The 14,446-nt window shown below is 30.3% G+C and overlaps 1 protein-coding gene across 1 annotated transcript in view; it reads left to right on the top strand.

Moving 5' to 3' along the window:
- The window catches only part of LOC106461762, a 120,913-nt gene that overhangs the window by 10,051 nt on the left and 96,416 nt on the right, over positions 1-14,446 (top strand). The window contains exons 2-8 of the mRNA XM_022388792.1: positions 1,278-1,450; positions 2,041-2,112; positions 2,960-3,025; positions 4,335-4,394; positions 7,184-7,249; positions 10,131-10,256; positions 14,154-14,216. Of these exons, the coding sequence (XP_022244500.1) occupies positions 1,278-1,450; positions 2,041-2,112; positions 2,960-3,025; positions 4,335-4,394; positions 7,184-7,249; positions 10,131-10,256; positions 14,154-14,216 (626 nt within the window). The remainder of the gene's footprint in view (positions 1-1,277; positions 1,451-2,040; positions 2,113-2,959; positions 3,026-4,334; positions 4,395-7,183; positions 7,250-10,130; positions 10,257-14,153; positions 14,217-14,446) is intronic.

Below are 14,446 nucleotides of genomic sequence, written 5' to 3'. Positions count from 1 at the left end.
TTTAATAAATGTTTTGTTTTGATATATAAGTTGTGGTCAGGTTTTTTCATCTAAAAAAAGTGACATTAACTTCTTGATGATCTAACATATAGGTGACTAGTGAGTGCAAGTTAAATAGTAGAGAAAAAACAAGTGAGAGATAATTAGATCTAAACTGAGTGATTAACAGTTTAGCCACGATGGGCAATTTCTAAAGAAGATAATAAGTGAAGTTCAGTCAGAAAAAAGTTAGAAAACATGAAGTTAGCCAGCATGTAAGTGATCAGCCTTAATGGGTGATTTCTATGGTGTTTCACAGCTGTATTGTAACAACAGAGATAGCAAAAATAATCTGTCTTGTCAATTGGGTTTTAAAGTAACTGAACCAGCCTGTGTTGACTTTTGCTGAAAAAAAAAAGCCAATTATTTAAAGTTCTGGATACAACTGTGGTAACCAATAAAAGAAGTGAAGTCAGAAAATGTTAAGTTAGTAAAAGTGAAGTCAGACTGCATGATTGTCAGTTTAACTGTAACAGGAGATATTTTAAAGTGAGATTAACAGAGCTAAGGGGAATAATTTGTTTTGTGAAAGGGTGTTCTGAAGCAATTGAACCTGCCTGTGTGGGCTTTGTCAAAAAGGAGACAATTATTTAAGGTTCAAGATACAACTGTGGTAACACATGAGGTAATGTAATTGAATTATTCACTGGTACTATTGTGATAATAGTAAAGAAAAATAATTTGTTTTGTTAGTTGGATTCTAAAGTAATTGAATCACAATGTGTGGACTTTTGACAAGAAAGGATCATTATTTAGTTTTAGATACAACTGTGATATCATATAGTGTAAAGAATCTTTGTACATACGTTTTGACTTGATTTGAATATATTATTATAAAAGAAGTGGATTATGTACTGTTCGTTTATTGTTCAAATTTATTGCCAACAAGTCACAGACACCTACTGTAGAAGAATCCTAGCCCACTCATATTTAAAATCATGACAGTGTTTTACTGTTTTATACAAAGAGTCCAGTCTTTTTCTTTTCTCCAGACTTAGTTGAGGTCAGAGAATTCAGATTTTTGCTCCAAAAGATATTTTCTCATGTTTTTCTGGAATTCCTCCCCAGTTACTTGCAGGAAAATCAGTGATAATGAGAATATTGCAGCATTGAGAATGGTGCTGTAAGAAAGCATGTGTTTATAACTATGATCAAAACTCTTTTTACGTGTCCATATAAGTTCCTATAAACATGTATGTATTGAAGTTTCACTGATTCTAATTTGTTCATTTTCAAAGCGGCTGCTGTCACAATCTTCCCTAGTCAGTTACCTCCCAGGCCACGAGACAAAAGTCAACTTTGTTCTGATCCAAGGTTTGCCTGCCAAGATTTACATTCTGCACATCATTGTGATAGTGTCAAGATCTGCATCCCAGAAGTGTGGGAAAAAATAAAACTCCCCAAAGCAAATGTAAGTGTTGTGTATGTAATGTCATAATCTTAGAAAAGAATATAACTTGCAGGTGTCATAAACAGACACTTTAAATTAATGTCTGAAAAAACAACAAGAAAACTTATTAATAATAACACCTGGAAATGAAATATGTACACCAGTTTATGTAAGTTATATTTTTTTGGGAAAGTTATTTTCTTTGGAAAGTTAGGTTTTCTTTTTTATTTCATCCTGTATAAGAATCCATATCTATTATGTTTTTATAGAATGGTTTTTGAAAACATTAAAATAAGCAACATGTAAATTATTAGTCTTTTTAAAGTTTTAAAAATACAAACAAGTATTATGAATCTCTCTGTAGATAATTACATTTCCTTAAGTTTGAGATTTAAACTGAAATGATTGATAAACCTGAAAAATGGTCACTTCTGTTGTACCTATTCATGCTGATTCTAACTCTGACATTAACATGTGTTTAAAATTTTTGGACATTGATGAATGTATGATCATGTTGCTGTAAGGATGTGCTTAGTTTATTTTTTCATGTGTATTTTTGGTCAAATAAAAAAAAATTAACTTTTTTCACTCTTGCATTTTACTACATATAGAATGAAGTGTGTGACATATGTAAAGATATGGTCAAACAAGCCCGAGACCAGCTTCTCAGCAACGAAACTCAGGTGAGCTTCTTTTCTTGTATCATTATTATCTGGGTTTCAGGTTCATTTGATTTTCTCTTCCATAATTATTTACTGATCTGTTAGTATCTATTGAATGAGTAAAGTATACATATTATATAAAAGTTGGTAAGTTAGTCTTTCATGCTCTTTTAAAAGACAAATAAAGCTAGTGCTTAACTTTAGTTTCCTGTGACCCAAGCAGGAGAAAATGGTGATTCATTTCTTGTGGGTGGGTTGACAATTCATCAAAGGTGCTCTTTATACAGCTGGGTAAACTGAAGCAATTGGGGTAAAGTATCTTGCATAAGGATACAACAGCATATCACGGATGATCCTCAAACCTACAACTTTTCAGCTACAAGTCAAAAGCACTAAATGCTAGGCCACACTGACTCCATGTATATAGTGTATGTGTGTATACATATATATAGTATTAGAAATTTGTAATTACATTATATATCATCATAGACTAACAGATTTTTAGTGTCTTAATTCTATCATAAAGATATACTTGATTATATATATATATATCATGACCAGAATTGTATAGGACCATTTAACTTTTATAAATGTGCTGACATCAATTTTTAAATTCTAAAAGATATATTTTGTTATTGATATATTATATCTTATATAATTGGAAAAGTAAGTTAAATTTGTAATAGATAGATTCTGAAACTTAAAAGAAATGTCCATCAACAGAAATGTTTTGTTCAATGATACGATTTGTGGAAGGTATGTTCTGTATGCATGTGTTTATATATACTCGAAGAAAGAGTTAACAATAAGTGATTTTTCTTTTGAGTTTGTAGCTATCTTTAGATATAATTTTTCTGCCTCTTCTTAGGAAGAACTTAAAGAAGTTTTTGAGGGCTCTTGCAACTTAATTCCAGTGAAAGTATTGGCAGCTGAGGTATGGATATTTGAATACGTTATTGTATGTCTACCATATAGATGGAAATTACTAAATGGTTAATGGTAAAGGAATGGTTATTTTTCAAAACTGCATTTATATTTATGATACTTAAAAAGTAGATAAATCACAAACTAAAACAAATAAGCTAAACATTTTATGAAGGTAAATCATTATCCTTGACAGTGGAATAACTTTTGTTTTAAGTGTATTTTTTTATAACGATAGTAACAATTTTTCTTAACTTTTTTCCTAGTTCAGGGCTTGAAATTTGTAATTTAGTGCTTATGTTTTGCAAGTAGAATACTACTAGATGAAAGTGAAGTCAGCTAACAAATTGTGTTGTGTGAAAGTAAGTTCTATGGCCAAAATTTTTCCAAAAGTCAATATAAGCCTCAAACTTGACTGTCATTTGTTCTTTACGACGACGAGTGAGAAGTGGTCTATGAAAACCCTTCTGATTGGTCAGTATTCACACAAGCAAACAATAATGGGCTACCTTTCATGTGGTTGAAATCACATTCACACATACAATGTTTTTTTATCAGATGTACTTTTACAGTAGGCTTTCATGCATCAAATTGAAAGAGCTATAATGTAAAAAAATATCAAAATCAGCAAACAGTACTGGATTTCTGCAAGAAATCTGTTATGAATGGAAGTAAGTTAAGTATGACCAAGTAAATGTAATGAATTAATAGTACTAGTGACCTGATAGCTTGATCCATATGCAGGCAAAATAATTTGCAGTCTTGTTTCCAGATTTGTATATAATGTTGTTTACTAAAAGAACCTACCATAATCTGTAATTCTTTGTTTAATATAAATTTTCTTCCTACAAAAGATAATGGTCTTTTCCTTGTATTTTTCCATATTCATACAGACTGCAGTACTATTACCACTTGGTATTATGGTCCACTCCCAGTTGCTTCTTTTAGAAAAGCTACAAGGCCTAATGTAAATTTAATTTTTCAGGGGCAGTGCAAACAAACATATTCTGGTGCAGGTAAAAATGTTACCTTTAGTTGCATCTGGCACAATCAATTTAATTGGTAATTTCTAACCCTGTAGTTCTTCGTAAAAGTATTAAAAAGCTTTCTTGCCAATTTTTCATTTAGATTTATTATGTAGTTAATGGTCATTGATTGTAAACTTTAAGTGTGAAATAACATTTCTTAATTTAAATCATGATTGTATTCATTTATAAAATTTTTATAGAAGTCTTCAAAATTATAAACAATCAGTTGGTTAAACTGTGTGTTTGATGTTTGGTATTACATTAATAAAATGTATTTTCTTTTCTGATCAGTGTAGAAAGCTAGTTGACGACTACATTCCTGACCTAGTTGACATGCTGGCTTCCAGAATGGTAAGTTTCCAATGTTTTGTATTTTTCTTCCCTTCAACCAAGGCTTGAATGTAATGTCTTAGTTTCTTATAAGTCGTGTACTTTTAGAGCAACTTATTTACCTAAAACCTAAACACAATAAGTAATACATATTTTACATATATAGATGCCAAAATAACTTTTTCTGGTATTTTCTAATTAAAGAATGTGGATGCACTTTGTTTTCAGATTCAAGGTTTATGATGGAAGTGAGCAATTAGGATTTGATTTAAACTTGAAAGATGGCCTACATCTTCTAGCATTGTTTCTTGTTATTAATTTTATGCTTCTCTTCGCAGAAAACTGAACTTGCTTGATAATCACTGTATCACAGAAAAATAAATGTTCTTGGTAATCATTCTGAAATTAAACCTCAACCTTTAGCTTTGCTGTTTAACCTTTTTGCATTGGTTAGATCAAAGTGCATGTGTCACAACCTTTTACACAGTTGCATTCAAAACTTAAACTACTTTATTATCAATGTATATGAATAAACTTAACATCAAAATGTAGTTTATAAATCAAATTTTAATATTATTTAACCTTTAAGTTCTTAATTTTATAAGGAGATAATTAAAATATTCTCAATCTCCACTATTATGAGAATTGTGGCATCTGTTCCCTAGGTTCTGTTCTTCTCTAATTTATTTATCACTCCTTCAACAAGTTCAAAATTTAATGTAAATTACTCATAATATAGTTATTACTCAGGCAAGGGATAAACTTTATAGTCTTTAATCTTGTTTAGTTTCAGAGCCATAAACTAGAAAATGAGACCCTTCCTGCTATGCTCACCTAACACATTCTCTTTTTTACAAATTGCAAATAATTCTCTCTGTCTCTTAACACTATATTTATAGCCAATAGAAAGCAGAAGTTTTAATATACCAATTGACGCATTATATTGCATTGATTTCTGTACAGAGAATTGTCTATTTCACTCCAGTTCAAATTTTATACCTATGTGAAACACATTGATGAACTTAGTTGAATTTTTAAGGGCTCTTATCGCTTAGTTAGAAAGCCAGAACATTAATGAAAGTTATAGGACATTTTCTGGTTTTTATGTGTTAGTATTCTGTGTTCTTAGGTGTATCATTTAATCAAATAAAAAAAAGAATTAGTGCAGTAGCACCATTAGTATAAAAAACAAGTAGGGTTAAGTTTCATCGATAGTCAATAGCGAAAAAAAGACCCAGTAAGTACTATATTTTTTGTTTTTCCTATGTATTCTTTATCTCATTATAAAATTAACTAAAATGTAAAAATTAGAAACTTATTAGGTTAAATTACATAAAAAAAATAATAAATGTTTCACAAGGTATGCTTGTGAGTGGCCTGTGTGTTATGTAATTTGATAGAGTAACATGAGGTACACGTTTGCTGAATGATTTACAACTTGTGTGGCAAGATTATACTTTTACAATTTATAGAAAACATGCCAAATTTTGTGAACATACATTAAATACTTTCACAGTCATAGTATGTATACCACCATGGTTATAAGGTCGTGTAAAACATGACTCCCATTCTGATAGGGTTTAATAGTTTATACTGGTATGGAAGATGTTTCTCTTTTTTTTTTTAACTTTTAAGAATATTTAGCAGTATAAGAGTTCATTAAGATAATATAATTGTACCAACCTGTTTGAGAGAGAAAGAGTGGTTGTACATGTATATGATATATCCTCACTTTTGGTAAGATGAATTAACTCTTTCAGTATGGGCTTGGTTCCTGGGACAGACCTTATAACCATTTTGTGCTATAACTTTTAAATTAGTAAGCATATGTTGATGAAATTTGGCAGATTATCAGTAAACATTACAATGTTTTCCTACACAAAATATTTTTTTTAAATTAAGTCTTAAGGTTTGTAAAGCAATATTTTTCTCATGCCTTTTTGTTTTCTCTTCACATGTTGCCTATCCAACATGCAAATTAATTTTCATTTTAAGATTAAAAAACTTTTTTGCATCAGAAAATTTTCAAATTTCACAATCAAAATCTTTATAATGTCCAGATAGTTATCAAAGGTTTCATAAGAAAAACACTTTATATTTTATCTGTTATTTTCAGTACAGGTTTGGTTGATTTGATGGATCTCATAACCACATTAAAAAAAAATAAAAAAAGTAAATATCAATTATGCCTTTTTGGTCCTAGAATGACTACAAATTATAACACACACATAAATGTTTAGACTAGATAGCTTAAATCTCATAACATTATACATTTATATGTATTTATTATTTATGAAATAATAGTTCAATAAAATTTTGAATGCGAGTCAACAAACGAGATAACATGGCCTTTCACCCATGACCTGTCTGGAAAGGGTTAATGGATAATGTGATTCAATTTAGAAAAACTGGCCAATATGAAAAGCACTAAAATTATAGTTGATTAAATATTGTAAATCTCTTAGTTCATGCAAAAGTAAGAATTTTCTGATCAATTTAAATTTGAAAGCTTTTTAAAAACAGGTCATACATATTTTTCGCTCCTATTTTTAAAAAAAGTGAAATGAAGAAACACATTAAACAACATTTGTCACATGCTTTATCATTGTGGTGCTACACACAAGTTATCATGTATACTAATAACTGACTAACCTGTTTGAGAGAAGAATGGGAAAGAAAACAACAACAGGATTCTTCATACACGTTCTCACTATCATGGTTGTACTATACTGCCATAGAAGCTGTGATGCTGACTGATCTATTTGGAAGAAGAGTAGATACAAACTAATGGTAATATTTCATTTCTTTAGGATCCTCAAACCGTTTGCACAGTGGCTGGCTTGTGTCCTTTTGTTTCATTGAGGCAAATTATTCATGTAAGTATTTGTGTAGTGATGAAATGCAATTGTGGAAATTATTTTATCATATAGGCCTATGCTGAATTAGGATAAGGAGTTTATGGTTTTCAGATAAGTGTTAATGTTGAAAACACACTTTAGATATTCATGTATAAAGCTTTCTAAAGAAATCATTTGTTTGATATGTTTATAGTAATTTCAATGGACAACTGTTTCCATCTGTATTCTGATGTTTGTGAAAAAAAAAAATCACAAACTGCAGATGATTGTTTTTCCACTTTCCTTTGAGTTTGTCTATTTTGGATTCAAAATCTATTTAATAATATGCTTGTTCATGTTACGGAAATGATGTCTGCGTGCATGCATATTTAGATAGTAAGATGTGTGTGCATTATCAAGACAGACAAAAACTGAGTATTATTCTAATATACTAGGAAAGACATATGTGCTCAGATTAGTGTCTTTATAGCAACAGTACTTCTTTAAATACAGAATTTCTAGAATAATACAAAATAATTCTAATTGCAGTCACCAAAATCTTGTCATACTATAATTCTGCTGTTGATACATGTTATAAGCATGTGCAGTAGGAATTTTACCCAGAAAAACAGTGCAAGTGCCTGCGTGTGCCAGAAAGCTGCAAAGCTCAACGAACAAGTCACTACAACTGATCTGTAAATGAAGGAATAACAAAAAAGGTGGATGTAAATATTCTTTATTAGCCATTCAGGACAATAACATAAAAAGCTTGAAGTTTTCAAAAAGGTCTGTTAGGTCCTAGAATAACATTATAAGTTTATTTATAGATAGTATTAAGAGAGTACAATATAGTTAATTGGTAGTGTTAATTTATATCTTTATTAGCCACTCAGGACAATAACATAAAAAGCTTGAAGTTTTCAAAAAGGTCTGTTAGGTCCTAGAATAACATTATAAGTTTATTTATAGATAGTATTAAGAGAGTACAATATAGTTAATTGGTAGTGTTAATTTATATCTTTATTGAACTTAGGCCTAACATTATTTAAGGTTTTATAAAGTACAACTCAAATACAAGTGGAATTACAGATTTCGGTGTCTATGATTACATTTCCTCAATTATTCTACAAATCTTTTATTTAAAGAAATACTGTTGCAGTAAAGATACTGTTGCGTCAGCGAGTCACATGACTAGTGTGACGCCACTTTCTAGAACTATCCCGTACCTTGGCGAATGCTCTAGTATTTACTAGATATAGGGTAGTCTGGTATATAAAAGAGGGTGACAACGTGACGGGAGAGAATAATGTAATGTGTGTGTGTAGGTAATGAGTAATTGAACTGCGGTCAGAGAGAGACGTATTGTTGAAGTTAATGTTCGTTCGTTATAGTGTTTGTTTTAGCGCAAATATTGAAATTAAGTGTATCGTAAAGTTATATTCGAAAAGAATAAACCAGTTTTATTAAGTAAAGACTTGTGTCGTTAAAGTTTCGTCGGAACGAAGTTACGGAAAAATCAATTAACAAACGGAGACGTAACAATACTAAGTTGACAGCAAACATTCTGCGGGTCCACTATTTAGTTTATAATGCTTTACCAGCTTTCAGCATTTGAACCTTAACTTTAAATTTATTATACTGCATATATATAAAATGTTTCAGAGAATCAATTGTCTCCCATCCTCCAACCCAACTGACGAGTTTTAGTTTTGAACTAAAGGCCTCTTGATAATGAATTGTGAGAGGAAAAAGAAAGATCTGATTTTTACATGCCTCTGGTTTTGAATCTGAAATGGACATACTAATACAAATGTGAGGGGGGACATCTGCAGTTTGTTATTTTTATCACTGGTTTCTAATGCTTTGTTAGCTATCACAATTTAAACCATAGTTTTTAAAATATTTGTCTAGTTTATTTGTAACATTTGGAACCTAACTAATGATATCCTACAGTGAAAGCTAAATAGTAAACTTCTTAATGTAAGAAAAGCAAAAAAAATAGTATGTTTGCTTAGAAGAGTAAATGACAAATTCTGTTTATACAAAATGAAAAGTTGCTCTTCATACAAACTGTTGTTAATAACATATAGGTAAAATTCAGGTTAAGCATGTGCATGCACACACATATGTCAAAATTCAGTTTGTTTTTGAATGAGATCATGGTAGATAATTCTGTGAAAACAAGTTAGTAGTACAAATTAACTCCTTAAACCTAAGTGAATACTGTCAGCATCCAGCGAAAAATCCTAATTTGTCCATTGGATGGTGACAGTATTTGATGACATTTATGTCTCTTTGGCTGAAAACTAATTCAAACCACGTCATTATCCATAAGATTAAGAAAATTGAAATTTTATAAAGTATGGTGTAATTATTAAGAAATCATGAAAATAATTTTGCCAGAATGTGCAAAACATTACAGGTTTGATGGGGTAATCACTGAAAATCCTCAATCACTAGTATTTAGTAAGCACTAATTAGCAAATGCAGAAGCATTGTTATAATGTAATTTGTGAAGATGTGTAAATAATTTATTTTTGGTAGTCTTACTTGAATAACACAAAGAAATCAATTTTTTATGTGTGCTATTCTTTTAATAAGTCCATTTATGTGTCTGCTTTATTAATATGAAACCATTAAAAAGCACAGTGTCTTGGGAAGTCTTGTTGAATTTTTGAACTTTTTATTTTTGTAAGGAACCTGAATTTGGCTCTGTTTTTTACATGTGTATAAGATTAATAAATGAACAAAATGAAAAAAATATTTGGAATGAAGAAAACTAAAGGAAGTTAGGTTGAGTGTGTACACATGCATACATTCATAATACATCTGTGATATTAAGTTTGTATGAAGGGTTCTTATTTTGATCAGAATTCAGAGTATGTGCTTGTTTCATAAAGAAACCATTGATTTTCATCAGGAACAGCAGGAGCAAGGACAAATAACTAATCTTATTGAAACAAAAGCCAGGGTTCAGCAGAAAGATTGTCATTTTTGTAAAGACATAGTGAGTTTCATCAAAGAAATAGCAGAATCTGTATCTGAGGTAAGAAGACTTAATAAAGGTTTCTGGTTAATAGAATAGTGTTTTTCTCCAACTATACTGTTGGAGCTCAACAGTATATTTAAGAACTCAAATCTAAGTTTAAAGACACTGTGAAACCACTTATTTGTGGTAAAGAAGGTAGGGTTTTTTATGTTGATATCCTAGGTGATTTTATCACCAAAAAAAATCAATATTTTTTTATAGTGCTCACACTAACATAATTTAAAGGTGACCTTTAAGCTATTGATGGATTGAGTTATTCTTTTGATATTTCAGTGCAACATAGTACTTAATAAGTTAGTTGTTGAAATTACGTAGTTTGTGTAATACATTGTTGTTATTTAAATTCCAGTAATTTGTAACTATATATTATGATTACTTGTGCATATAGATTGTAACATTAGAATTTTTAAGACAAGAAAAATTATGTTACCCAAAAGCAAAAGCTGAGGAGTGATCAAGTACTACTTTTAGGAATTTCAAAAAAATATTTTGGAATAATATTTTAACCTTTTTGCAATATAAATATGTTTATGTGTATTTTTTCTGTTTTTTTTTCTTTCTAATATTAGATAAAAACAATTTTTTCCTTAACAAACTAAAAGGTATGCATCATATGCAGAATGCATGTAAAGTAGCTATTCAGTTGTACTACATGAATTTTGCAGATTTGCAAGCATATACAAAACACCTTTTATGAACTTCATTTGCAAAGTGTATTTAATACATGCAACTTTCATAACCTGTTCAAGCCTGCAAAAGTTTTGCAAAATATCTACAGGTTATCCTGAGCAGTTTATTTTATCTTTACTGTGAACAATTTGGATGGGATGTTTTATGTTGTTTATTTGCAAGTAACGGGCTATTTTCAATGTTTGGATTACACACCTTTAATAGAGAAAATATTTTGTATATGTACAGTTTGTAACATGTTTACAGATTTTGTTTCATCTAACAAACTTTCATAGTTCACTGTCTTTTAACCCAAGATGCTCTGCCCTTTCTACCCATTTATCAAAATCACCTGACATGGCTATATAGGGTAATTGTAATCTCTACACTATTTGTGCTATTACTACTACAGTTGTGCGTATATGTACAGGCCTACTTATTTCTGCAGTCGTTCATGTTATCTTCTACTGCCATTTACCCCTGTATAATCATGGCTGTAGCTCGCCAATTGTCAAGAACTTATTTTTTTATGTTATATATAGTAAGTAAATATATGGGTGTGTGTTGGGCTAAGGATTCTTCTAGAGTAGGTGTCTGTGTGTTGTTGGCCATGAATTCAACAATAAATGAACAGCACTCATTCTGCTTGTTTTTAAATAATATATTCAAAACAAGTTAAATATGTACAAAAAATTCTTTACACTATGTATATCATAGATGTATCTTAAGTACCATACAGCTCTTTTTGTCAAAAGTCCACTTAGACCAATTCAAGTGCTTTAGAATTTAGTTGACAAGCCGAACTATCTTCCTGTACTTTTATCTTACACTATCAGTATATAATTCACTTATTCCTTTTCCTCTTTTATCACAACAGTATCAGTGCATAATTCACTTATGTTGTTGATGATTTACTGCAGTTGTATCCTGAACTTCCGATACTCGTCTCGTTTTTTGTATTTAGGCCTACTTCCAATAAATATCTCCTTTTTGCATATAGGACTACTTTTAAATAATCATCTGCTTTTTGTCAAAATCCACACAGGCAAGTTCAATTACTTTAGAACACCCTTTGATGAGACATAATTCTCCTAAAATGTCAAACTGTTAATTTCACCTTAACATATCAACCATCAGGCTAATCACTCCTATGACGGTTATCTTTGCATTTTGTAATCACTGACCTTTCACTCGGCTCTCCTCCCACTCTCTGGTTTCTCGTCTGGTCACCATTATTTATATCTCTCCCTGAGGCATTCTAAAAATCTCCATACTTCGACATCAATAACTTACAAACACAACTTCCAATAATTGTCTGCTTTTAATTCTCTTATTATGAAAAAAAACTAAACGGTGATAAAATATCAACTCACAAAATAAATTAATTAATACTACCTACACTAAACAGTCTTTTATATCTGACAGGCTTTAACTGTGGATTTTCTGTTCCATAGTCCAGGAATTTAACCACTAGCCTACTTTTTCTCCCATTCCTCTAATAGACTTTCAAATCTGGATCAATTAGATTTATTGATTTACAGCTGCACTTAGACCTCAGATTATGCCGAGAGTCACTTATCACAGCTAGATAGCTTTGTTTAAATAAATAAGTTACAAGCACAACATGAATGAATTACAAACACACCTCCCACACGAAGTATACTATGATATTGACAATTGCAATAATTTATATAATTTTTCTCATTTAAATTTTCTTATCTAACCTAATAAGTTTTTAATTTTTATATTTTACTTACTTTTATAACAAATAAAAAATCACACACACACACACAAATTTTTAAATTTATTTTTGTTGTCAAAAGGCAAAGTACTGTGGGCCTGTTTTTTGTAATGATGCTTTTGATCCAAAATATTCTAAACGCTAATTTCAAATATGAAACTTAGCACACAAAACATTATCGTGCAAAAAATGTAGAATATCCTAAAACTACTATAATTTAACTGGCTCTCTAACTAAGCTACAAATATGTTTAAAAAGTTCCATTAGCCAGTCAGAGCTCAACAGTAACAGTCACAAACATTCTGAAGCAAATTATATGCCAAAAGAAGGAATCTTTAATTGTTTATTGTAGAGAACAAATTCTATTGGTTATAAAGATGTCTATAAAAGAAGGAAATATCGTATAGATAAATTTGTTCAAAACTATGACAAGATTGGAAGAACCTCAGTGGTGAATGTCACAAATTTATCTCGCTGATTTAAGAAGGTGGGAAGTTTAAATTTTATATTATGACTTTGCAATGTTTATAGTTTGAGTTTGTAATTGGTTGGCTTCTTTGTCTGCCTTAGAAAGGAATGGAGAAAATTAAATATGAGAATCAATATGAGATGTGGCATGTGACACACAAGTCAAGATTAAAAATTTATTTAAATACTTCTTTTTGAAATTTAGAAATTAAATGTTAGATAGTATAAAACTAAATTATAAACTGTGTTTTATGTTAAACACACATTTTGAAGGTTCTAGAGGTTATGCAAATAAAATATGTAAACTGTACAAAGGACAAAAGTATTACCTTGCACTCCAAATTTTCAGAAATCTGAATCAGACTGATGTTTTAGATTCACAGACCAATCTTGAGTGCAAATGCTTATGTAATACATTTGATTTTTTTGTGTACAAGAGACTTGTATGTTTTTCTCAAAGCTTGCCAGATTCTGTGTAGATATACATAGTAAATTCGAAATTATAGTCAACAATTCTTTTCCAATACTGGGTTAGTCCAATGGATCAGATTCGTTCCCATTTGTAAAGAATCATGTTTGACTACACAATTTTTCTCTTTTATTATTTTTAATTACTACAGATTAAGAAGAATTATGCTAGTGTTTAGCTTTCTGCACTGTAGAGCAGAAAATTTAAGGTTAGAGCCATTGAACACACTATATACTTTCACTTGTAGGCTTCATAATTGTGTCAATCACTCCAGCTATTTGCTTAAGAGTAGCCATGTAGGCAGAGGGTACTGCTGACCAGTTAAATTTTTTTAACCTTGAGGACTTCTGACCTGTTTATACATGTGTGTGGTAATGTGCTGCTCAAGTTAAAAATACCAATATTGTGAGATAAACATATTTCAGTAGTGATTTTAATTACTTTTCTTAAGCTTCTTGGAAGCCACTGTTTTGTCATTTTAAGTTTATACTACTGAATTAGTTAATTCTTGACTGTATATTAATGCTCTGTGGAAAATGATTTTCAGGAAGAACTTGTTAATGCTGTAATGAAGTTCTGTGTTCAAGATCTCGCAAAATCTGAATCTGAAGTAAGTCAAACATTTTGCAATGTAAAACCTAAAAATGGTTTCTAGTAATTTTTTTACTGAAGCATGGTGACACAGAGCAGTATTGAGCATTGTGTAAGATAAAGAAATAAGATGAGATGTTGTTGAGTTGATAATGGATGTGTGTTTGGGTGTGTAATGGAAAGAGAAAAGAGCAAATGGTGATAGAGCTGCACATATACCAGACTTCACACACATTTAAGTAGATCTAC

The sequence above is a fragment of the Limulus polyphemus genome, unplaced genomic scaffold, assembly GCF_000517525.1.
Source record: "Limulus polyphemus unplaced genomic scaffold, Limulus_polyphemus-2.1.2 Scaffold1026, whole genome shotgun sequence".
NCBI lineage: Eukaryota > Metazoa > Arthropoda > Merostomata > Xiphosura > Limulidae > Limulus > Limulus polyphemus.
The sequence above is the reverse complement of the archived record's forward strand: the minus strand, read 5'-3'. Positions and strand labels throughout refer to the sequence as shown.